Genomic DNA, 27,830 nt, shown 5'->3' with positions numbered 1-27,830 from the left:
TAGTTCACAATCGACCTCTTACCATGTTAGTCTGCAATATTTAGGGTATGCTTTTTGCAGGGTCAAATTTGTCATGGATATTCCATCAAAGTCTGGGATACGTTCCTCTTTCACACATTCCTCCCATCTTTGAGATGCATTCTATAATCTTGTTTTGAACTTATTGTAGAATAACTTTAATTTTCAATTGATTTGAGCCAATGTTGTACTAGAGTGAACCAAATTTAATTATGCCTCTTCTTTCCATCCATCGGGATTTTCTAAGTTTAACCCCCAAACATTCCAACTGTACATGCGTGTCATCAAACTTGAATGTCCTTGCATCTAAAAGTAACCTTTTGTCGTCCACAAGCATTGATCATTTGGATATCTTCACATGAGGTTCGAATTCATGTTCCCATTTCAAACTCAAAATTTAGATCTGAACTTTGCTTCAGCATTCCCATCCTTGAACCTTTTGAGCTAAACCTTTGAATTTGTGTTTGACAAACTGCATCTCTGAACTGGAAATGAATCACTGAACCCAGGCCATTGAATTGAATATGTGAACCTCTCAGAATAAACCACTGAACCCGAATTATGAACTGAGACTGAATTCAAGTTTTAATCTGATCATGGATTATAAACTTTCTGAGTCAATGAATCTGCATTTTGAACCATGAGTCTGAACTTTGCTTGTGTTGAACCTGCAGGATGGATCATTTGAACCATTGAACCACTTCGAACTACTTTGAACTAAGGTTCAAAGTGGTTCGAAAACACAAATTAAAAATTTGAAAAATTGTGTTTATGTAGGTACTAACACCACGTAAAAATACTAGTGTTAATTTGTGCATGAATGTTTTACATGTTATTTTCTATTTATATGTGAAAATTGCTATTTATAATTTTGATTCGGTTGAATAAGGTTAATCTGTTTGCCAAGTGGAGTTACTGATAAGTCTAAGTTGTTAAAAGTTGGTAAATTGTTTAAAGGGTTTGAGGATAACTGATTCACCCGCCTCTTAGTTATCTAACAATTGGTATCAGAGAAAATGTGGTTGAAAGAATAAGTTTGAAAGAGTTAAGCTAAAGATCGAAAGATATATAAGAGAAAGGTACCAAAGTTGAATAATAGGAACTTCCCCATACGGAAAAGTAGGATGAGGTTGTACCTATTTGGAATTGTAGACCATGCACCGTACTACTTGGACAATCATTACCAGTCACGAACCCTTGGACCAATGGCAATGGTGCAGATGAGAGAAAATCAAGAGCACAACACCCTGTCGATAGAAACTGCTTCTTCCCTGACTGATGCTGAATTTGATGATGTCAAAGATTGTGTTACTGCAAAGGAAATGTGGGACAAACTTGCACTTGTTCATGGAGGAGATCAGAATGTGCTAAGGGAAAAGGCTGAATGTTAGAGGAAAATTTGATGACATGAGAATGCAAGATGGTGAGAATATTGTGGAATACAATAACATAATCAAGAAAGTGGTTAATGCTATCAAAGGAGTTGGTGGAGCCATAAGTGAAGAAGTTGTGATATGCAAAGTTCTTAGAACTCTAATCACCTATCTATGCTATTAGAGTTTTGCTATTCAGGAGTTGAGATCCATACCTGGTAATGTTATTACCCTTGATGGTTTCGGTAGGTTGATTGCATTTGAGCTTAATAATTTTGATCACTATTTACCTACGATTGAAATTGCTTTTAAGTCATCTCTAACCATTGAAAATTCAAGGAAAGATAAGAATCTTCATTACAACTAGAATGATAGTGATTATGAATCAGGGGACAAAGGTTAAGAAGAGCTTGAAGCACTACTGGCACAAAGGCTATCGAGAGGAAAAGTAAAGTGTAAAGGTAAATTACCTTTGATTTGTTTTAAATGCAACAATGTTGGTCGTATTGCATCTACATGTCCAAATAGGAGCAAGAATGAAAGGAATGACAAAAGGGAGAACAAATCTCGAACGAATAGAGACTCTAAGGACACAAGAAAGAAGACTTGTTACCTAGCAGAGGAAGATGACACCGAGTATGAAACTGCTGATCAAGAAGAAGGTGAGGAAGTTGTTTATGTTGCAATGAAGGATGATTGTGAAGGAGAAGAAGATATAAAAAAGAAAAAGCTCTTATTTCTAAAGATAGTAAGAATGACAAATGGATTATTGATAGTGGTTGTTCACATCACAATATGGAGGATTTGTTAAACTTGGAAATGATGCCCCATGTCCTGTAAGAGGAAATGTTCCATTATGTTGAATGAAAAGATTAGATGTGACAATGCATACTGGGTGTTGGTTCCCAAAACCGTAGATTGGAATCCTATGAGCCTTGTCTGCTCGATGCTGGGATCTCCAACCGGTTAAGGCCAACTTGGCGGGATTGATCGATGCGATCCAAATCCCCTGCGCTTCTGGCTTTACAAAACCAAGGTGAGCGTACCTGATCCTGGATGAAACACTTAGATCCAAGACGCTTATAGAAGATTGATTAGAATGCGAATGTACTGAAAGCTTCCAAAATGGCAAGAATTATCGAAAACTTCAAACTTGTGATTTATGAATAAAAAATAAAAGTAAATGATTGTATGAATATGATAATGTTTTTAAATAAAGAATGAATGCAACAACTGAATGTATTAATTCCTCAATGGAAAGAAATGAAACAGTTTCCAACATATGGATTATGCATCAAGAGTTAAAGACCAGTGCTTAATTAAATGGGCAATCGGAGTCAATATTATAAGTTGAAACATACAACTTTATAAAGTTCAATGTATTTACACTATAAATAATTTTAACAATTTAGACACGATGTATCAATTATATGAATGCAATTTTAAACTAGTCTAGGATGCACTTTAATCCCTGTGGAGACAAACTAGACATAAATATGGAAACAATAAAATATTTCACAATATCTATGTTTATCAAGTTTAAAATGCAATTATGACCTAGTCCACTTATCCGAATTTTAAAATATTTATAGAAAATAAATAAAAATATTTACAAAGGACACAACTTAATAATAATTTAAAATTCTGAAATTTAAAATAAATAATTATGCAGGAAATAACATCACAATAAAAACATTCCTTACAGATGATCCATCTATTGCAAATGTATTTGAATCGCACAAAATCCACCCAATAATTCAAATCCATGGGCTTTGTTCAAGAACTCATTCCTTCACCAATGGAAGAATAAAATATATCATAGAGCATGTATATGTAAAATTTTTAAATATGAATATGAAATGTCTCCTTTTGTTTGATTTTCACATCTATATTTATAAAGGATGGAGAGACATTCCTCAACCATCACACCCCTTCAATAAACCTAATCCCAGTTTAATAACTATAACTGCACTAGTTATTATTGTTTAAATTTTGTATTTGTTTTAAAACAATAACTTTTGGGATTATCGGGTGACTTAAATCATTCTAGAACAACTGCCAAATTCCTTGATGTATTTCTTCTGACATTCGGAGGGAGTATTTATCGTTTTGAATCATCCGCAAATGGCAATTTGTCCTAAAGAAAATCCGAGTCCATGCTCAAACTTGTGATACACCAAATACTGTTAGAAACTATTATTTCCAATGCAAAAATATGGTTTGTGGATTCCTTTGCCAATCTTCAAACCCTATCGAAGTATGTAGGTAATTCCGCCTTTGCATATCTCAGTCTTAAACCCGACATGGCTCCCCTGCTTGGAATCGCATGTGTTAGCTTTCAAGGTGTCGTCTTTAGATTTGATTCTCATAATAGTTGTTCTCGTATAACTCCTGCAGATATATATCATCAAAGCCAACTCCATATCATACTTCAACCATTTCGAATTCAAATAGGGCCACCGGTATTTATTTTTGTGTATGACATGTATTTTTTGGACTAACAATGTAATTCTACCAGATCAGATACTTGTGGGCTGGACAAGTTAATAACTCTTTTGTTGGAGACGATATTGATTTTATAAATAATTGGTGCTTTCATCATCACCTGTATTTTAAAATGCATATGCGTAAAAGTGGAGTTCCTTTAATATGCATGAAAGGCAGTCAGCTATCAAAATTTATTTGTTCTCATATTTTACAATATTCTTGTTCTTTTCCCTTACACGCATTGTATGTATATATACATATGTCGCTGCTCAACATTTTTCACCAATATCTCTCCAATATAGCATTCAAACCAATTAATTTCATAGTATCTTTTCAATACACAACTCCATGAAACTTTCATTATATTCGGTGGAATTTATTTATCCAGTGAGGTAAATTGTTTTGACCATCCTTGCTGTGTCTATTTGTTATGAGTCTCGGCCATGGATGTTTTTCTTTTATTCCATTCGAATCCTTGAAACAAAACATATAGAAATGTCAGTCATGAGTTTCATTACTCGGAAAGTGGTCTATATACTCTGCCCCCTCATAAGATTGTTCTTACTTCCAGTGACCATAGTATTTAATATTTCTTATGTATACGAGCCTGAATTGTGCCCAAGATAATCCATGTCCAGAAACCTGATAATTTCAATTGTATGTCCAATTTGCATAATTCATTCATATTTCAATATCCTCCATTGCTGTAGCTATCTTAAATATATCATCAAATAATAATTTATACTGTAGACAAATCTGGATGTGTATCCTTTACTACTGAATTCATTTCCCAAAGTTTAGGACAATATACAAATCCTCATCAATCAAGTAATGCCCAAATTGTCCAAACTCTTTATATGTTCTATTTCTGATGCTGAATATGCTACTTCATCAGTATGTAAACATAATCATCATCTTCATCTTCAAATGCATTGCTGAAATAGACTGCATTCACATGCTCATTCTCGGCTCGCAATATTTTGACTTCTCTCTTAAGTCTTTAACAGCAGTAGGGAACAAGAATACATATATCTTCATAGCATTAATCATGGACGCTGATACTCATAAAATATGCTCAAATGGATGACTAAAATTTTGAATTTTTGGGCTCCATTAGTGGCTCTTGTTGGGGACACACGCTTCTTGTGAATGTGATGAAATTCTAGCTATCTTTGGAGGAGCAGACTGAACATCCATGCTTAACATGGTGCACGGTGAAATTGGGTGGCCCCAAGCCCCCCAAAAAATGAACATCACTTCTTTCGTCTATTGAACACCTTATTTGATCATTCAACACTTTGGACTTCCTGAATATGATATCATATCACCCATCAGTAAAATCTGATCCGTTAATACATATAAAACAATCATCACACGACATGTGCATCTCCTGTTCAAGATTAGAATTTACATTTGCCTTATCAATAGGCTCTTTTAAAAAGAAAAGTTCTGATTATTTGATTCAAGCATGTGATTTCTTACTTCATTGATTTGATTAGTATATACAAAAGAAAAATTCTCAAAAGAAGGATGATGAAAACTTGAAAGCAATTCTTTAAGCATATTATTAACAAATATTACCACAGTTTATTCAAGGATACTTACCTCGGTATGCTGCTCATACTTCATACCTATATCAAATGCATCATTCTTTTGTGCAATACTTACTGATTGTGCTTCATCAATGCAGTCCTTAGTATCTGATTCTTGTTTAGTTTTTGATAAATCTTCAGGTACACTGTAATTCATGCTGAATAGAACACCCTTATGTATTTGATCGGTCATAGAAAATATTGCTTCAGTTTTATTAAGAACCTGATTAGGTAGGATATTTGGAGAACTTTCAGCACCATGTTCACATGATCGCATTCCTTGCTCATAGGATGAATTGGAAGATGTCTTGTCTTCTAAATGCATATCACGAATTGTGTCCAATTCAACATCATCATAGTGCTGATATATTTGATATAAGAAATATTCTTCAAACAATGGATTCGATAATATAGAGTGCTCGGGAATACTTCCGTGAGATCCTTCACCTGACACTTTCTCATGCTGTTCTACTTCATCTTCACAAGATATTGTGTCCAAATTCTCTATTGTTTCATTGAATAAAAGATCTGAAGTGATTTTGTAATCCTTACTAGATGCATTTTCTTCTTCATGTATGTTCATATTGTCCTCAAGAAATATATAAGAACTATATTCTTCCTTTTCTTCTGCTAGTTCATCATATATGGACTCTGAAAATTCTTTGAAATTGTATCCAAATAGATCTCTTTCTATACTTAAACCATAATGCATATCTTCAACCAACACGTCGTCCTTCTGAGAAATGTATGCCCCTTCTAGTTCATTGTTTTCCTCCTCATAAAAGTAATATGGATTTGACAGGATGAATGAATTTTATTGTTCATTGAATCTTTCATGGGATACATTTATTGTCTCATTAATTTGCTTTTCCTTGTGTATTGGAAGAATAATTGGACCACCCCTTTCAACATTTTTTTAATATTCCATGTCTAACAAGATCGAAATCTCATCCACACTAAGAGAATCCTCTTCATTATTTCCATGTTCTTTAGAGTCTAGTTCTTTTCCGGTCACATCATGATTGACTTCCTCCTCCATTTCCTGTATATTTGAATTTGAAACATTACTTAATTCATGTGTTTCTTCAGTATCCTTTTCTTCATCTTTAATAGCTTGATGCTATATTTGAAAAAGAAGCTTTACATCAGGATCCTTTGGCGAGATTCTCAACTCAAGAATTTTGTTTAGAAGTTCCTTATAAGGAGGTTTGAGGTTTGACGAAATCTCATGATAAGTGTTCATTATCCTCAAAAACAAATGTGCTAAAGTCCCGCCTTCATAGCTTTCTATATTGAAAAAGGCATCAAGTAGAGACATATTAGGATCCTCTTCCATGTTGCAGCTCTGATCTTCATATTGTTCATAACACATCTCTTCTTCTTCGCTTATATCATGAAATTCATATAGGAACCATTGTTCAAACTCTTTCCAAGACGAAATACACTATGTAGGTAACATTTGTATGCTTGTCTTGCATCATTCTTTAATGTTCTAGCAACCAACTTCATCACTTGATCTTCCAAACAAATCTCATAATCTTCTATAAATGTGCAGAATGCATCCAAATGTCGAATTGCCGGTTCATCCCATTCTCCATGGAACTTCGGTACTAGTTGTGAAAGCTTTGTAGATAACTTGCTAGGTTCATAATCAAAATTGCTGAAATCCAATGGCCTGATGCCATTTGGAACAAAAGGCTTTCTGTCAAATGATCTATACATTTGAAAGACCATCTATAATTTCCTTTTGAGTCTATTCCCTCAACAGAGTCACTAATGATTCAAGCACTTCTTTTGTTAAAGTACCAATCAAAATACAATAGGGCCGCCACCTCCAAATGGAGAAAATGAATAATTTTCAAGAATCTGAGTTCTTCCTTCTAGCAGAGTATATGTCACCAAAGATTAAATCTGCAGAAAAACGCTTAAAGAAAAACATACAATGCGTCTACCAGATCAAATCTTCATAAAGTACTTTAAAATTTATAAAATAATTCTGAGAGTTTGAAATCTTCAAGGAAATTAAAATGCAGTGTAAAAAACTTATCAATTTTAGAATTTCTAAAATATCAAAATGTTTTAACAAATTAAATAGAATCTAACTCTTACTAGTCTACAATCAGAAAGTCTTAGGTTTTATTCTGCAACTCTCCCCAGTAGAGTCGCCAATCTGTTGGTTCCCAAAACTGCAGATTGGAATCCTATGAGCCTTGCCTGCTCGATGTTGGGATATCCAACCGGTTAAGGCCAACTTGGTGGGATTGATCGATGCAATCCAAATCCCCTGCACTTCTAGCTCTGCAAAACCAAGGCGGGTGTACCTGATCCTGGACGAACCACTTAGATCCAAGACGCTTATAGAAGATTGATTAGAACACGAATGTATTGAAAGCTTCCAAAATGGCAAGAATTATGGAAAACTTTAAACTTAGGATTTATGAATAAAAAATAAAAGTAAATGATTGTATGAATGTGATAATGTTTTTAAATAAAGAATGAATGCAACAAATGAATATATTAGTTCCTCAATGGAAAGAAATGAAACAGTTTCCAGCATATGGATTATGCATCAAGAGTTAAAGACTAGTGCTTAATTAAATGGGGAATTAGAGTCAATATTATAAGTTGAAATGTACAACTTTATAAAGTTCAATGTATTTAAACTATAAATAATTTTAACAATTTAGACGCGATGGATCAATTATATGAACGCAATTCTAAACTAGTCCAGGATGCACTTTAACTCCTCCGGAGACAAACTAGACATAAATACGGAAACAATAAAATATTTCACAATATCTATGTTTATCAAGTTTAAAATGCAATAATGACTCAGTCCACTTATCCAGATTTTAAAATATTTATAGAAAATAAATAAAAAAATTAATAAAGGACACAATAATAATTTAAAACTCCAAAATTTAAAATAAATAATTATGCTAGAAATAACATCACAATAAAGACATTCCTTACAGATGATCCATCTATTGCAAATGTATCCGGATTGCACAAAATCCACCCAATAATTGAAATCCACAGGCTTTGTTCAAGAACTCATTCCTTCACCAATGGAAGAATAAAATATATCATAGAGCATGTATATGTAAGATTTTTAAATATGAATATGAAATGTCTCCTTCTATTTGATTTTCACATCTATATTTATAAGGGATGGACAGACATTCCTCAACCATCACACCCCTTCAATAAACCTAATCCCAGTTTAATAACTATAATTGCACTAGTTATTATTGTTTAAATTTTGTATTTGTTTTAAAAGAATAACTTCTGGGATTATTGGGTGACTAAAATCATTCCAGAACAACTGCCAAGTTCCTTGATATATTTCTTCTGACATTCGGAGGGAGTCTTCATTGTTTTGAATTGTCCGCAAATGGCAATTTGTCCTTATCTTTGCACTTTGGTGGCCCAAAGAAAATCTGAGTCCATGCTCAAACCTGTGATACACCAAATACTGTTAGAAACTATTATTTCCAATGCAAAAATGTGGTTCGTGGATTCCTTTGCCAATCTTCAAACCCTATCCAAGTATGCAGGTAATTTTTCCTTTGCATATCTTAGTCTTAAACCTGACATGGCTCTCCTGCTTGGAATCGCATGTGCTTGCTTTCAAGGTGTCGTCTTCAGATTTGATTCTCATAATATTGTCTCGTATAACTCCTGCAGATAATATCATCAAAGCCAATTCCATATCATACTTCAACCATTTTGAATTCAAATAGGGCCACCGGTATTTATTTCTGTGTATGACGTGTTTTTTGGACTAACAATGTATTTCTACTGGATCAGATACTTGTGGGCTGGACAAGTTAATAACTCTTATGTTGGAGACGAAATTGATTTTATAAATAATTGATGCTTTCATCATCACCTGTATTTTTAAATGCATATGCGTAAAAATGGAGTTCCTTTAATATGCATGAAAGGCAGTCGGCTATCAAAATTTATTTATTCTCATATTTTACAATATTCTTGTTCTTTTCCCTTACACGCATTGTATGTATATATACATATGTCGCTGCTCAACATTTTTCACCAATATCTCTTCAATATAACATTCGAACCAATTAATTTTCATAGTATCTTTTCAATATGCAACTCCATGAAACTTTCATTATATTTGGTGGAATTTGTTTATCCAGTGAGGTAAATTGTTTTGACCATCCTTGCTGCATCTATTTGTTACGAGTCTCGGCCATGGATGTTTTTCTTTTATTCCATTCAAATCCCTGAAACAAAACATACAGAAATGTTAGTCATGCATCATGAAAATGAAACTCATTTGTTGCTCGGAAAGTGGTCTATATACTCTGCCCACTCATAAGACTCTTCTTACTTCCAGTGACCATATTACTTAATATTTTTTATGTATACGAGCCTGAATTGTGCCTAAGATAATCCATGTCCAGAAACCTGATAATTTCAATTCTATGTCCAATTTGCATAATTTGTTCATATTTCAATATACTCCATTGCTGTAGCTATCTTAAATATATCATCAAATAATAATTTATACTGTAGACAAATCTGGATGTGTATCCTTTACTACTGAATTCATTTCCCAAAGTTTAGGACAATATACAGATCCTCATCAATCAAGTAATGCACAAATTGTCCAAACTCTTTATATGTTCTATTTCTGATGCTGAATATGCTACTTCATCAGTATGTAAACATAATCATCATCATCTTCAAATGCATTGCTGAAATAGACTGCATTCACATGCTCATTCTCGGCTCGCAATATTTTGACTTCTCTCTTAAGTCTTTAACATTAGTAGGGAACAAGAATATATATCTTCATACTATTAATCATGGACGCTGATACTCATAAAATATGCTCAAATGGATGCCTAAAATTTTTAAATTTTGGGCTTCATCATTGGGTACAACAACTTAATACAATCTGTTGAGTGTGGCCCAATTGAATAACACAGATCACCAATTGGAGTTTGAAAACCGAAAGTGAAGACCTATGATGATGTTGGAAATCTGATTGGTATTGGAGAACAAACAAGAGGTAACTTATTCTACTTGGATTCTACTACGAATACATGTTTGATTGCAAGGACTGAAGATGTTTGGTTATGGCACAAAAGGTTATGTCATGTGAATTTTGATAACATAATCAAGGTTAGTAGGAAGAAAAGAGTAAAAGGTTTACTGAGCTTAAGAAAACCTGATAAAGTGATGTGCAAGCAATTTGAGTTTGGAAAAACGATTAATTCAAGTTTTAAAAGCAAGTCTTACTCATCTAATTATGTACTTTTGTTGGTTCATACTGATCTCTATGGTCCTATGAAAGTACAAAGTTGTTATGGTGATCACTATTTTATTTTATTTGCTGATGGTTTCTCAGAATGATGCTTGTGATGTTTCTAAAAGAAAAACCGAAGCATTTCAAATGCTGAAATGGTAAGAGCAAGAGTTGAAAAAGAAACATGTAAGCAATTTTAAATGTTTAAGGTCTGATAGAGGATGTGAATTCATTTCTGACGAGTTTACTATCTTTTGCAATGAGAATGGAATTAAGAGACAATTGTCTGCATTGAGGGCCCCACAATAGAATGACATAGCTAAAAGAAGAAACAAATCAATTGTTGATTGTGTTAGAACATTGTTAATTGAGAAGGAGCTTGCACAAATATATTGTAGAGAGGCAATCAACACTGTTGTCTATACCCTTAATTGAGTACAATTGAAGAAAGGTACAAGCAAAACACCTTATGAACTCGGTATGGGCATACACCGAATGTAGCTACTTCAAAATCTTTGGAAGTAGGTGTTATATTCTGAAAGAGGCTAGGAATGGAAAATGTGATTCTAAAGGAGATGAAGGTATATTCCTTGGTTACTCCACTAGGAGCAAAGCATACAAATGTTTGAACAAGGTTACTAACAAAATGGTGGAAAGTGCAAATGTGAGGATTGATGAGTTTGTAGAAAAAATTGAAGAAGAAAGCAAAAAAGAACTTGAGGACTATCAAAGATTTGTCTATGTACAAGAAGGTGCACCATCTTACTTGAGCAACAACCAGAAGTCATCAAGCAACAACAAGCAACAACCCGTTGAGCCCCCATCGAGTGGAGAAAATGCTGAAATAAAGAGAACCGAGCCTGCTTTAGCAAAGTATGTAAGAAGGAATCATTAACCGAACCAGATAATTGGAGACAAGAATGCAGGAGTGATGACAAGAAGTAAGTTGAGAGAAACATGTCTGATTTTTGAATTTGAGCCCAAAAGAGTCAAAGATGCAGTAGAAAATGAAGACTAGATCAATGCAACAAATGAAGAGATTGATCAAATTGAGAACTATACTTGGACATTGGTACTAAGACCCAAGGATAAGAATGTTGTTGGTGCAAAGCGGATTTTTAGAAACAAGTTGAATGAAAATGGAGAAGTGGCAAGGAACAAAGCAATGCTAGTTTGTAAAGGATATGTGCAAGAAGAAGGAATTGACTATGGTGAGACATTTGCATCTGTTGCTAGATTAAAAGTTGTGAGGATAGTATTTGCATATGTTGCTTACAAAGGATTCAAAGTTTATGTTCTTCTCTTGCATTCTGATGATGGATCATGTAGTATGATCCGAAACGTTGATGATAAAAAACTCTACACAATCAAATCCAGAAAGCATATCTCATTCTCATGGATTGTGGAAATCTAATAGATTTTATCAAATACATCAGAAGTTTGCATTTTTGAATAGAATTTCGGAAGAGGAAGTCTACATTGAGCAACCAGAAGGATTTGTGGACTAGAATCAGAAAAACATGATATGCAAACTACACAAGGCTTTATATGGATTGAAGCAGTCACCTTGAGCATGGTATGAAAGATTACACTCTTATCTGATGAGAATAAGTTTTGTACGAATTAGTGAGAACAATAATCTGTACTTGAAAAGCAAATCAGAAGGTAAGATCTTGATAGCTGAAATATTTTTTGATGGTCTCATATTTGGAGGACATGAACTGATGTGTAGAACATTTGCTGATGAAATGAGAAGAGATTTTGAGATGTCAATGTTTAGAGAGATCAAATTCTTTATTGGATTGTAGGTTCAACAAGTAAAGGATGGTATATACATAACTCAATCCAAATATATCAAGAAGATTCTGAAAACCTCTGGCATGGAAGACTCAAGACTAGTTGGTACACCAATGATCACAAGATGTAAACTATCAAACTAAGATGATTCAACCAAGGTAAATGAAACACTGTACAGATTGACAATTGGTAAGCTACAGTATGTTTTTCATATTAGACCAAATATTGCTCATGTTGTAGGTATAGTGGCAAGATTTTCTTCTAATCCTAAGGAAACACATGACTATTGTGAAGAGAATCCTTATATATCTGAAAGGGACAAAGGAATATGGTTTATGGTACAAGAAAGATGGAAATTTTGAGTTGAGAGTCTATACAGATGCTGATTGGGAAGGCAATGTGAATGGCAGAAAAAGTACAAGTGGAGGAACTTTCTTTTTGGGAGAAAGATTGGTGACATGGATAAGCAAGAATCAAAGTTGTTTTTCACAATCCAATGTTGAGGCAGAGTGTGTAGTAGCTGCAATTAATAGTTCTAACATTGTGTGGATTAAACAACTAGAAGGAATGCAAGAGGAAGTGACTAATCTTGTAACAATCTATTGTGACAACACAATTACTATAAACATTTCAAAGAATCCGACAATGCATGAAAAAACAAAACATATATCAATCAAGTATCACTATTTGAGAGAGCAAGTTTAGGAGAAACAAGCAAGGTTGGAATATGTAAAGCCAAAGGAGCAGATTGTAGATATATTTACCAAACCATTACCTAAGGATACCTTTGAATATCTAAGAGGTAAACTAGGGGTCATTCCCCTTTTGAATGTTAACTAGAGGAAGATGTAGGATTGCATCAATTCATGCCTTATCAACACATCTATTTGTGAGTTGATGTAGTTCACTCTTGAGTAGTTGCCTAAAGTTGTGAAAATGATGTAAGGAAGAAGTGATCAATACAAGCAAGGTACAAGGTACAACTACAGGGAACATAAGGTTTATAGTTACCTTTGACATTGTTGTCGAAGGGGGAGAGTATGTATAAGCCAAGGGGGAGAACATGTGCATGGGAGAGTATGAGTAAGTAAGAAGATGAATATCCTATGGGGGAGATGAATACTGAACAAAGAAGAATTGAATGAGAACTTGAGAATGAGCAGAGATGAAGAAAGCATAATCAAAGAGGGAGACTTAATGATGTAGCAAATGTATTGAGATGAGTTGTTGAGAAGATAATGAAGTTTGGTAGTGGATGGTATATTTTAGAATGTGTTGCCATTAATGCAAAAGGGGGAGATTATTGGACACAACTGATGATGATGAATGAAAGCGATGTTGATGAAGAACAAGGTCAAATAACCGAGCTATCTGTTATATGTAGAAGAGTTGTTATGTTGTCATTGATCTCAATCAATACTGATTCATGTAAGTTGCATCATCCAAAGGATGTGGTGTTGGATAAAGAAATGGATGGTAAAGATAGAAGTTGAAATGAAGAATTGATGTTAAGTATGTGAACCTAATAGGGCAACTAATGAATTGGTCTATGGCAAGGTAATAGTGGTTTGATTGTTTTACATGCTTTGATGAAGTATTGAGATAATGTACAAGTAAGTTATTTTGGTCAGTAAGAAGGGAATGAAGTTGCAAAGTGAAAAGCTAAGGAATTAGTAAGTTTGCACTGAGCTAGAAATGGTGGTTGGTAAAAGAAGAGAAGGAAGGTTAAGTAAGTCAAGTGTTACTGAACAAAAGATGTAACCAAGCAATGATGGTTACCAAGTGAGCATAGTGTTAACCAAGTGATGGAGGTGTTTGTTGAAGCTAGAACAAAGTTCGGTAAAGAAGAGCAGTTTTTTGAAGATTGAGTAAAGGACATCAAATGAAGATCTGAACTATTCTAGAAGATTCCAAGATTAGGATGAAGTCAATTAGCAAGATCAATGGATATAATTGACAAGGTAAAATCTGATGGTTTAGATTTAAGACATGTTTTGAGATCTAAGAAAAGTTCAAGTTCCAAGGTGGAGATACAACTGGCAAAATTCGAAAAAGGTTTTACCTAGCATCAGGTTCAATGAATTTGAGTTGGAAATTGATTGTATGGATGAGAAGAATTCATGAAAACCCTAATGAATGTGATTAAGTGATAAAAATCTATCCATATTAGGAGAGGACAAGAAGGCAAACATTGCTAGTCTATTTGCTGGTTGAGTTGGTGGTGAAGTTGTTGAAAGAGATTGTAGAAGGACATACCAAGTAGATCTGAAGTGTGAAGTGAAGAGGATTGAAAGAGTTAGTGTGATTGCCAGTCAGGGAAGAAAGATATGAGCGAAATGGAGATCTAAACAAGAAAAGGTAGTTGCATATTATCAGATCATTTGATTGTTACTCTCTAACCATTGTAGCAGAAAGTCTCTTAACAGAGTGGACTTAACAGTTCTATTTGTAAATCCTTTAGTAAGGTGACATTCCATTGAATATTTGTAAGTCCTCTATGTTAATGTTTTAGCTTTAGTCAAATTGAATTGGTCTAGAGTTAATACCTTATGGTTATTGGTTAAACTTATTGCATTTGATTAATCATCAATTAGACATATATATCTTGTTGTTAACAATGTCTAATGGAAATTAACTTACAATAATAAATATTGATTGACATAGGGATATGTCTCTTCTACTCCTATATATATGCATTCGGATCTACACTGAGAAAATGCATAAAAACATGTATAGTTCCATTACATTTGCAATGATCCTGAAAACTCAACATGGTATCAGAGCTAGACTCCAAATTAATATATATATCTATACACACACTCTGAAAATTTATTATTGCAATTTCGATGTTGCAATGTTTGCAATATTAGAGAGGACTGCGATTAAATATTGAGAATTTTAATAGTTAGAAGATCTTTCCTATGGTCGGGAGTCCTCATTACCAATGTGACAAATTGAAATATTTGAGAGGGTCATTGAACGTGATAGAAAGAATATAAATATTTGGCAGGTAATATGTCAAAATAATACACGTTGTCATTGAGCAAATACGTGCACAGTTCATCTTAAGTTCTACGGTGCTCCTCTATATATTTTGTTAAGGTATATGGGCTCTAGCATCGCTCTTCAGAGATGTTATGTCTAGAATCATAACCAAGGAAAGTGGATGAAAACATTTGTGACACATGCTATCTTTGGCGTTTAGAGGCGGAAATCACCAAATTCATACTGGGATGGAATAATACATGACTACGATACATATCTTTTGACATAAGAACATATTTGGATGGTAACACTTATGTATATGAAATATATTTTAGTCAAACTCGTTGCATGTGATAATGAAGGCTTGCCCAAGTCGGCAGTGATGTGTCAATACCAGCAGGGGCACTGTGGAGCTGGATGATAGCTTACTAATTTGCAGATAGCAGCCCCAACTTTAACCTTCTGCCATGCAAGTAGAGATCATGGGAGGATAGAGTTTGGAATATGATTATTGTTGGTGAAACGACAAGAATAATGAATCGAGAGTAATAGATGTGGGTAAGTAATATTAACTATATCTATCAAATGCTTGACATCAGAGCAGTTTTTGCAGATCATAACTCTTTAAAATAATATTCCATCATAAGTCACATAAGATTTGATTGCAACATCCTCCCAGGAATTGGGCCCCTTCTGCTATGAATAGTCCTAGAAGTGACATCCAAGAATCTCGCCCATGTAGAGAAGGATAGTCTACCTCAAGTTTTCATCCATGCTGATAAGAACCGTGCGAAGGAAAGGTGAATTAGGGAAGCGATCAATGTAGAAGATAATAACATCGAGTTCGGTATTGTCTATGACAGCTAGAAATAGATCCATGCAAGTATTGCTAGTGGGAAATCATGGCTAGGATATAAACTAGTGAACCACTAGACATATGCTCTTTACACATACATATTAACATAGTGACGTTGATTAAGGTGGATGAGGCACTAATAGAATACATTTTAACGAAGATACTAATATATATTGAGATAAGAGTTAATAATCTCATCAAATAAGGAAGGAGCGTGAGGGGAACACATGGAAAATTCCTGGTAGAACATGAAGCCCAAAACTAAGAATTATATTGATCAAAGTCTAAAGTCGAATATTAACTATTAAGGAGTACTCTAGTTTATGAATAATGATTAAAAAATAAAGATATAATAAGAGTGAGACCTGCCAAATTGTAGAGACACAATGATAAACATTATGTGCAAGGAGGACTAATTGATTATCATAAAGGAAAATCATTAAGGAATATTAAATCCTGTAACATATGAAGTAAGAGAAATAATTAATAATGAAGAACACAAATTATTCTTAAGACAAGTGCATGATTGGTTTATGATTTCGTGACGATAGTAAGCAGATGCTAGAAGAAAGTACAAATAAGACTTTCACATACATCTAGAAAGGACTCTCATCGTGAAGGAAGTCATTGGATATTTACTCCAAAATAATGAGATACGTTTATTATTATTATTAATTGAGAACTACCTTTATTTACTTGTAATTTTATACATACTATAAGAGCTATTTGCCTTGATCTTTTCCTCCGAGAATGTTCTAGCAAGAAAAGAGAGATTGATATCAAATTTAGAGGGAGTCTGACACTTGTTTAGAGGAAGTTCAAAAGTCCATTGGTGTGACGGTATGATTTTAATGGGCCTAGCCTTTGTGGACATCATGAGAAAGTGATGTCTTCCAAATAGCTATCACTTGTATTTGCATAAATTATTAAGCACCTGTACATCATGAGCTGATTGTTGAAACAAGCCTCCATCAAACTCTGCATATATTGAACCTTTGAAGAATTTGATATTATTGCATTGGTTTCTATAATCGTTGCTAATGTAGTTGGCATTATTGTCATTCAAAAGAGACACAAATCGGTTCATTCCTTTAGTCTCCTTGTCATTGTGCTAGAGTATTGGAATACAAGAGATTCAACAAATTGGACATTCTGGCCTTACCTATAGAAAGGTGATTGAGTTCGAAAAAGATTTGGTTTAGAAGTTGTGAGTTGGAATGATTGAAATGTCAAGAAATGCATAACTATTGCTTATATAGTGGCCTATATCCATACATAAGAGATGCTACAAGATCATCCTAAAGATTCTAAGCATTATAAAGCGTATCTTCTTTGTGTTGAAGTTGAACATCACCAAAAGATATGAGCTTCTCATAAGACTCTAAGCTGAAAGCTCAGCCTGATTGCTCATATAATGTCTTTCCATAGTACAAGTAGACCAAGGTTCTGAGATCTACTAAACAGAAAGAAGTTTTCCATAATTGATGCAGAATTGTTCAATGATATAAGAGCGAGAATTTTACTTTGTGGGGGGGAATAATAACCAATGTTCCGTTCCCACTTGAACCATCTTTAGAAGGGAGATGTAAGGAAAGGGACATCATCAGAGTTTCAAATCTGAATCATCCTTTGATTTGATGCATATGGGTCTTCATGGAGCAACTTGTATTAGGGATGCTGATGTGTAGATAAGTATTTATTATATTTGAGTATTATAATTACTTTCTTATTGTAGTCTCTTGCTTATATGAATAATAAGAGCCATTTGCCTTGATGTACTCTTGTTCCATTCCATGGTCTAGAGGAGTCTTCTTCCAGGAAAAGAAGAATTATGCATTAGGAATGTTGTTGAGCGATAACATACGTGACTATGAAATAAAGACAAGACAAGGGGCTCTTTCATTGAGAGGGAGCAAACTGCGATGAAATTTTGTTCTAAGATCGATATTAGTTGTTCAGATGATCTTATAACAGTGGTTCAAGCGTGAGTAACTCGAGGTTCTACTTCAGTTGACATCAAAGGATCTTGGACATTTTGTTTTAGAGGAAGTCTAATAAGCAACCTTGGACATAAAAGTCAATAGATTGAGATCTGCTTAACAAGGAAAAAGTTCAAGGTGAAATTTCTTGTAATGCATTCTTCTTTGTGAGAAAAGTTTTAGTTGAAAGCTTTTTTTCCACCCTCTAGGAGCAGCTATGGTGGATTCACCTTTCGACATGGTTCATGGTGGATATCATGGGAGTTACTATTTTGCATATGTGGATAATGTTATGAAAGGTGATGATCTTTCATTGATATGTTTTTGAGATCGCTATTGTAAGTTGACGAGTTTAACAATAGCTTGACTTGTTATTATGATAGATAACATTAAGTTGCTGTTCTTGAGATCATGATAACAAACATGTCGTGATGGACTACATTAAGTTGCTGTCTTGGAGATCATGACATCTTGATTACTTTTCATGATGCACTACATTAAGTTGCTGTCCTGGAATGAGCTGGAGGTCATGATTGTTATCTGATAGACTACATTCAGTTGCTGTCCTGGAATGAGCCAGAGATCAGATAACACATATCCTTCTAGGATATAACATATTCTTTTGGTAGGCACCATGAACCTGATGCCAGTGCACAGACCAAGAGAATATAAGTATGATGAATATCATATGGTTGATATTCCTTGTTGAATCATACTTCGGATGATATCGAAAGATAACATCTATTTCGATGGATATATGTTGATATCCTTAGTATGTTTTTTTTTAAAGAATATCATATTGAGATGATATCTCTCTATATGTTTGAGAGCATAATGTGTTCTATAACAATCCTCCCTAGCTAAGAAGGAGTGTTAATGTTGTAGCTTCAGTTGGATTGAATTGATTTAGAGTTAATCCCCTATGGTTATTGGTTAAACATTATTGCATTTGATTAGTCATCAATTATATATATATAGTGTAACAACCGTATTTTCCTAACCAATGTAAAACTCCTAATGTTCTAATAACTGATTCCATTTCACATGAAAAAGACTCCCTTCAACTATTTTTATCTAGAAGGTTGCAACTGCTTTCTATTCAATTTACAAGTTATAATCATCTAATGAAATTAAATAAATAAATGAATAAGCTGTTAACATTTTTAATCATTCTAACTGATAACTTATTCAGCTGAAAATAAAGTAACAACTATCTATAATAAAAACTATCTATTTAATCTTTTAGGAATCTAAAGATAGGTGCAAAAAACATACAAAAATTATTGGAGAATACCCTATGTCATGTTGTTCAAGCCTCGACATTGGTGAGAGGAGAAGCATTGACATAGGCTTAACCTCCCAACCGCCGACCATACTTATCCCCACACATCCTAACTTAATAGAATGGCCCTCCCTACTTCAAGATCGGGCTTGGGATGTTCTTAGGTCCAGCCATCCGAGTTTTCCGGTGGTTGAGTGCCCCATCAGTTATTCCCTTAGTTGCCGGGTTCATCCCTTGCTGCCCGGATTCGGGTTCGGGTCCGTACGGGTCCGGATTCGTCCTTGGGTTCGGTTCGAGTCTGGGCAGGGTCCTTAGTTTTGACTGTGGATTCGTTTGGGTCCTTGCTGAAGCGAACCCAGATGAACCCACAGCGAACCCAAGGCTAAAACAACATTAAAGAGTGTATTTTTAAAATTGTTTTCTTATGCAACTCTCAAAGGAACTTAATAAAAAACATTTCTCTCATCTAATCCCTTATGTCAAGGAGGAGGATGATGATATAGCAGCATATGGGACCAGTGGAACCAGTTTGGGTTCCAATGATGAAGATCTAGATATAGTTGTAGTTGAGGATGAAGCCATTGATCCCTCATTTTGTGATGATCCATTTGACCCTTGAAGGGCATTTGATACTATGATTATTGATAAACTACTAAAAACTTGTCATTTATCATCATGTTTCAATCTTTATTACTTGATGAACTAGTGTTTCTTTTGCAATTTAGTAATTCAATGTATTATTTGATGAACTAGTCTATGTTTTGCAATTTAGTAATTCAATGTATAATTTTCTTTACAATCATGAAGATAGATTAATGAGCGAGTAATTAATGCTTTTAGATTCAGGTAAAAACAGGTTTTGAAGGGACCCGAAACCCTTTGGCATTTGGCATTGATCAATGATCAAGCAACAATTGTTCATATTGTGAAATGACTTTGTTTTGCAACTATGCATGTTTCTCTTGTGTGAATATGTTTATATATATCTATTCACGAACCCACCCATGAACCCAAATGGGAAAATAAAAAATTGCCCGAATCCACGAACCGAACCCCGAACCCGAACCCGTCCTCGAACCCAAATCGGTAACTTAGGTTATTCCCAATAACTGAAGCATCTGGACAAACAAAAAGATCTCATGATTGACACATCTGCCTATATCTACCCTAGCCAAGGATTTCAAAGTTGGGTTCGTAAACCTGATCTCCACCACTCGACTTGACAATAGATTTCATCATTAGGACATGCATGAGCTATTATATGTGTTTGTTACTTAGTTATCTGATCACAATCTTGATTTTTGGTAGGTTATCTTCACTTCTTCACCACTTATGGCTTCCATGCCGGTGAATCTTAAGTGCATGGGAGATTATATCCACTCTATCTTGTTTTACACCTCTTCACCATTGTTGGCATCCTTGCTGGTGATTTCCTTGGTGTTTGGACTTCATGATATTAATTACACCTATGCATGATGTATAAAAGAAAAAGAAATAAAATTGGGTAGGATCATTAGTTCATGGTTATCATTATAATTTACATTACCATATCCATGGTTGAGACAATATCATGGTTATTGAACAACAAGTGACATGATATTAGACCTATGAATTCCGACTAAGGAAACTATGTCTATTTATGCATTCTCCATTTGGATTGTATATAAATTTGGCAACAGTATTATGCAAAGAAGAACACAACAGGACCAATTGGTATGACAAATAAGAAATAAAAGAAAAGATAGACCAAACACGTTTTAAATTGGGCATTGCATATCTTACGTGACCTGAACAGTTTGTTCCCTGTGGCCGGAAATAATGATCTCCCGCGCCTCTCTTGCTGTGATCCCGTCAATGGAAAGAAATTTGAAGGTGAAAGAAATAAGTCGGCAAGCTTATGTATTCTCTTGTCATTGCTTAAATGCAATAGCAGGTGATTAGAAGGGTCACGGAAATGTAGAGAGGAAGAGTTATATCCAGAACAATCATCAATACTCATATTTAATGGCCAGCTTGGTTATTCGGCTACCTTCGGTTATCAAGAAGGCCATTTCGAATGCCTCCCAATTCAAATTATAAAAAGAAAGAAAATAAAGAGGGAAAGAGTTGAAGAGTTTTTAATTTTTATTTTATTAATAATATGCACTCTTATATACATTCATGTATATATATTTGTGAAATGGCTTCATTAGATTATAAAGTTATAATTTATTGGTGTCACTTCATATATATATATATATATATATATATATATATATATATATTGATGTTCGTATTTAAGGGTGTATATTAATGATTAAATAAAAAATTTTCAATAATAATTCTTTAAAGGTTTGAATTTTATATTTTATATTTAAGTTTTATTATATTGTTTTCTTAATAGCTCATGCGGTCCTATAATGCAATCTGTGATCAAGTCTTCGTATCCTTTCCAAGGTAGTCTTAGGTCATACTTGTCGATCTGATGACTAGACCAATCGACTATCCCCTTCCGATGATCCCGTTTAGCAATGCTTCCCCTCTCTTCAGTCTTCTTCCTGCAATCACTCAAGTAAAACATTCTTGCCAAGACATTAATTCAAAAATATATTGATCGTTAATTCCAATCAAACAATTGACAATCATATAATGACAATTATAGGTTACTTGATTATTTTCAACAACGTCTATAATAACTAACTCATTTCACACGATCATGAAGGAAATAATTCGTTATCAGTTGATACAACGTATATAATTAACTAATTTGTTTCACAGGATCAAGAAAAGAAATAGTCTATTAACAGTTGGTATAACGTATATAATTAACTAACTTGTGTTCACATGATCAGGAAAATAAATAATTTGTTGATCCAACAATTATGATCAAATTTAAAAATTAGGGCAAAATTTGGGATGTAACATACATATATATATATATAGTTAATAATGTCTAAAGGAATTTAACTTGCAATAACCACTATTGATTAACATAGAGACATGTCTCATGATGAGACACATCTCTTCTACTCCTATATATATATGCATTCGTATCTACACTTAGAAAACATATAAAAACATATGTAGTGCCATTATATTTGCAGTCATCCTGAAAGCTCAACACTTTAGATAGGCCACTCATTAAAGGGTGATAAGGTCTAGATGATCTTTGGTGAAAAATTGAAAATCGCCTATTAAGGTCACATCTAGCAAATGTGTATGTAAGCTTTTATTGGGTTGACTCTTTACCGAACTCATTTCAGAAAAGTGAATTATTTTGGGTGACAATTCCCAAGTGGTTTTACCCCAGTTGGGTTTCCATGTTAAAAATACTGGTGTTATTTTATGCTTCAATGTTTTACATGTTATTTCCTGTTTACATGTGAAAACTGCTATTTATTGCTGTGATTTAGTTGAATAAGGTTAATCTGTTTCCCGAGTGGAATTGTTGATAAGTTTACGTTGTTAAAATTTGGTAAATTGTTTAAAGTGTTTGAGGATAACTGATTTACCCCCCGTTCTCAATTATCTAACTTGTAGTATATAGAATTACCACAGGTTATATATGTTTCAGTCTTCTGTTGCAGTCTAGGCAGATCTGACTTGATTTTATTCCTTCTTTTAATGATGGTTACTGCTCTTTTGGGATAATTCTTAAGCTGATTGATTTGGTGCTGGTTTTCCTTTTCCTCAATTGGAATTCTTCTTTAAATCTCCCTTGGTAAGGAGTCAGACCTCTTCACTGCCAATACCCTTTTGAAAGGGTTATACCCCTTCTTTTGATTAATACACAATTTATTATTTGTTTTACTATCACTGCCCCTTGTTTGGTTGGCCTTAATTACTGTCGCTGCCTTTTGTTCACAAATAAATCAGCCCATATATATATATATATATATATTATTGCTTCCCTTATCTTGGTCAGCCTCATTAGATAATGATTGCTCCTTAATTGTGTTCAAACATTTAAATTATACTTCTGTGAATGTGGGTTTTGTATTGTTTTTTGTTCTTTCTTAATATATATTGAATGAAGTACCTAATTCATTTGCTCCATTCTTCCGTCTTTCCTTTTGAATGAAGTCTCCTCTCTTCTGTATCTCATGTTGGAGGAAGTCACAACTCTTCATTTCATGCCCTTTGACCATTCGGTCAACCTTTTTAAGTTTTAGAGTATGTTATAATTAAGTTTGATAGTTTTATATATGTATATATATGTATATATAATATTTTAATATTTTAATTTTATTAGAAACTTGGTAGGGTCTTAACTTCTAGCCTGTTGGGCGAAAATCAAACTTCTTTGGTGAGTTGGAAAGATCTCCAAAAGCCTATATAGAGCGGTGAAGAGGTTTAAGCAAAGGCACCATCCCTTAAGTAATTATTTGAAGCCCTCTGAAAATGCTACTAAAAACATAGATTAATTATGTGGTCAATATTTGTGGCTCCCTCACTGTTGGTAAATGACCATATGAGAAAGTACCTCTTGATGTCTCAAAAAAATTTTCTTGGTGACAAATTGGGTCGCAACAACCTATTTGAAAATAAAATTTGTAATAATTAAAAAGAAGAAAACACAGTTAAGCCTATAAACAATGAATTACCAAAGTAAAATATTTTTTTAATATTGTTTCATTTCCTTTAGCAACTCCATCCTCAAAAATGTTTTCAATATGCCTTATGCCATGTGGTTGTTGGTGATGAACGCTTGGATCTCTTTGGCCTCAATATCCATTTATTTGATCCAATCAATTTCATTGCCATCCTCAAGTGGACAGCGCAAGAATATGTAATAATAATGTGCATCAATCAGCGTCCCAGCTGGTCTAGTATGTTTTTTGCATTGTTTGTCCTGATTTGGAAAATTATTTGTCTCACTTCCTTAATGGCCACTAAGGCTGTTGGCAGCAAATTGTGCATTTTTTATCTACCCCTTACAATCAATGGCTTCCAAAGCATTACTCCTTTATGGTACATTTCAATTACATTGTACAGGGGCTGATTTATGGGATATTTCCATCCAAAAACTGATGGATACCCTTATCTCTTTCCACAAATCCCTGTAGGCTTCTATGAATCTTTTCCTAGATTCAGCTCTATTGCCAACAAGGTGTTACACACATTTTCATAACTCAAATCCTTGTATTCTATTGGACCCTCATTAATTTTGCTCACCATTTCTTTCCAGCATGGTGATAGACCCACCTTGAAAGACAAATCCATTTGGATAGATGCATTTTTTAGTTGGTGATTCATTTTAAAATGTCATTTCCAATGGCCCGTTTGTTCTGTTATGTGAAGTATAGGCCCTTCTTGAGGCATGACAAAAAATGGATGCTTTCTACCATAACTTTAGGAGTAGATAGGGAAGGAAGGTGCTTCATTGCTGGTCATTGTTTCCTTACCAAAGGATGACTTGTTATATGGGATATCACTTAATTTGCTTGCCATTGCTCTTAAATACTCAAGCACTTGCGATATTGGCATGGTGGTTCTCTGTTTTCTTTTTTTTTCCCGGGCAAGCTTTAGTGCATATTCCAAGAATACCACATGGAACCTGCCACATCAACATACCCTCACAATGACAAGTTTGAGTTTATTTGAAGTGGGTTGGCCCACAAAAGTGGAATTGGCTGCCGTTGTAATCCCTATGGCATTAAGTTTGGAAAACAGCACATTCCAAACAAATGAAAAAAGAAGTAATGTTTTCTGGACTCACTAAATATTTCAATTACAGAGAATAAAAACAAAACAGAAGAGTTCATTTGTTAAAGAAAAAATGAAGGACAAAAATAAACAATTTTTTTTCTTTACGATCTCTTTGGCAATGAATGGGCTCTTGTACACATTTGGAATAGCAATCCAACTGTTCTGAATCCTTTAATGATAAATTTTCAGCCTTATTTGTGTAATGAGAATAAAGAAAAGAATTCAGTAATAATGAATTTTTTTTGTCTCTTGCAGTCAAAATGAGGCAATTAGTTTATTTTAGTTAATGCCTTATATGACACTTTAGAGTTAGGGTTCATTTTTTGGTTTTTCAGCCAGACTTCAATTCAAGCAAAGAGATAAAAGTTGTGTCTTTAACCTTGGGTTCACCTGGATTCTGTCTGGTTTATCTTGTCCACTGTGGCTGAATACAGGCCTGTTTAACAGGACCTTGGATGCCCCCCCACGAGCACTGTTTCAGTGCACAGACCAGGTTCAAACTGGACTTGGATCTGAGCTTGTTTTCTGTAGCATAAAAAAATACTTGAAGGAAAAGCTAACCAGAGAAGACAGTGTGTGATATCATATATGTATGTGTGAAGTTCAGTTGGGAAAATGCTAATTTCATTGTTCTTGTAATGCCCAAAATTGCCTTTCTCAGTTTTTGATCTTAACATGGCATTATTGAGTGACACTTTAATAGTGAGTTGTTTTTCATTTTTCTGATGTAATTATCATATCTTTTGCAGCTGTAATACCATTAAACATTTGACAAGTACAGGGCATATGGAGTGCCTAAAGTCCTTTTGGGTAGAGAATGGAGGAGATATCCAGAAGAGAGATAAGTACTGCATTTCTCAGCAAGATTTTATCAAGGTAAGATGTATCTTTTTCTTTAAGCAGTGGACCTATGCATTCTCTATGGAGGCTTCTTTCTGTGTACAGTCACTCACACTTGGCTATCATAACATGGATTATGTAACCTTCTCAATTGAAAATCAGGAAAATAAACATGTGGGAATGGTTTGTCATCTATTTTGGCTTTACTGACGCCCCTGTAACTTTTGTGGAAATTCCTTTCCTTGATAACACCTTATCTTTGGTCTGTACTCCTTCCACAAGTTTTAGAGTTATTCAGTGTTACCCCAGTGCGGGGGTGCGGCGGTGCGGGGGGGGCGTCGGGACGAGTTTCGGGTGCGGGAAAAAAATAGCCTCAATTTGGGGACGGCAGGGGTGCGGCGGCGGGGGAGCAGAGGGGGGGTTCAGGGGAGGGGGGGAGGGGGTTGCATAGTATATATATAATATTATTAATAGATATGATTGAAAATGCTAATTATGAAATGATACTTCAATATATTATATAACAATGTAACATTAACATATCAAATATAGTTGACTACAATGAATAGAGAAAATTAAAATGTGATTCACAAACCATAAGTTCAAACTTGAAACTTGAAATTTCATAACCATTACTATTACTAATGACCATTTGACAAATTAACTTAGTTCAAGATGCAAGATTCAAAATTCATTGTTCAAATATGATTTTATGAATATCATATATCATAAAGATGCTCATGATGACAATGAGCTGAATAGCATGAAACAGTGAAATAATAATAATGTATCATAGCCATATCAAAGTGAGTATAATCAACAAAATGACAAAATGCCAATAATGAGAATGGATGATTCTCAAGTGCTCTCTAATCATCCCCTATGCCAAAGTCCTCATCACTGGAACTACTAGACTCCTCCTGGGTAAGATCCTGATCCTCTAAAGGAACACCAACTAGCCCTACATTGGCTTCTGCATCGGCATCCTCATCAATCTGAGCTGGATCCTCTGGCTCCACATCCCATCGTGCTGCAGGGCTCTCCTTGTACTCGCGTGTCTTGCGATCTTTGAGCCGCAAGTGACCATGTACAGCAACCAGCTTCTCCGCTCTCTTAGAGGTAAGTCTATTCCTCTTAACAGAGTGAATGAAGCTATAGGTGGACCGATTCCTCTCTGCAGCTGAGGAGCCAGACATCTGAGATAACAAAGTTGAAAGTTACAATTTACAAGTTACAAACAAATGTTCATACAATTTGTAACAAATGATAAATGGTAAATCGATGATTAATAATTATTGAATCAATGAATCATAAATTAAAATCAGCAAGGTAAAACTCTTCAAGTTAAGATTGTAAAGGGCTGGAATTAGTTATTAGTATTACAAACCTGAGAAAGCAGTCAAATGGCTAGTGAGGTGATCTTTAACTTTTGTGACCCATGACATTTCCACCACAAAATGGGATTCTTTTGTGCCATGGTTTTGAGATCCACCTTTGCAATATCCGAGTATCCTACAAGTTACAAGTTTTAAAGTTTACAACATAATATTAAAATTATAAATAACTTAAATAAAGTTATAAGTAACAATTAATTATTAAAAGAACTTATAATTATAAAGAGTTTAGAGCACTGAATCAAGATTTAAGGATTACCT

The 27,830-nt window shown here is 34.3% G+C and overlaps 1 protein-coding gene across 1 annotated transcript in view; it reads left to right on the top strand.

Moving 5' to 3' along the window:
• LOC149568032 (coiled coil protein) overlaps positions 1–27,830 on the top strand; it is a 144,446-nt gene that overhangs the window by 40,766 nt on the left and 75,850 nt on the right. Inside the window, exon 2 of the mRNA XM_089821034.1 lies at positions 26,085–26,211. Coding sequence (XP_089677160.1) covers positions 26,085–26,211 — 127 coding nt within the window. The remainder of the gene's footprint in view (positions 1–26,084; positions 26,212–27,830) is intronic.

The sequence above is a fragment of the Cupressus sempervirens genome, chromosome 3 (genome assembly GCF_028749045.1).
Source record: "Cupressus sempervirens isolate cs-2001-9-10 chromosome 3, ASM2874904v1, whole genome shotgun sequence".
NCBI classification, from domain to species: Eukaryota; Viridiplantae; Streptophyta; class Pinopsida; order Cupressales; family Cupressaceae; genus Cupressus; species Cupressus sempervirens.
This window is presented reverse-complemented; position numbering and strand designations above follow the sequence as displayed.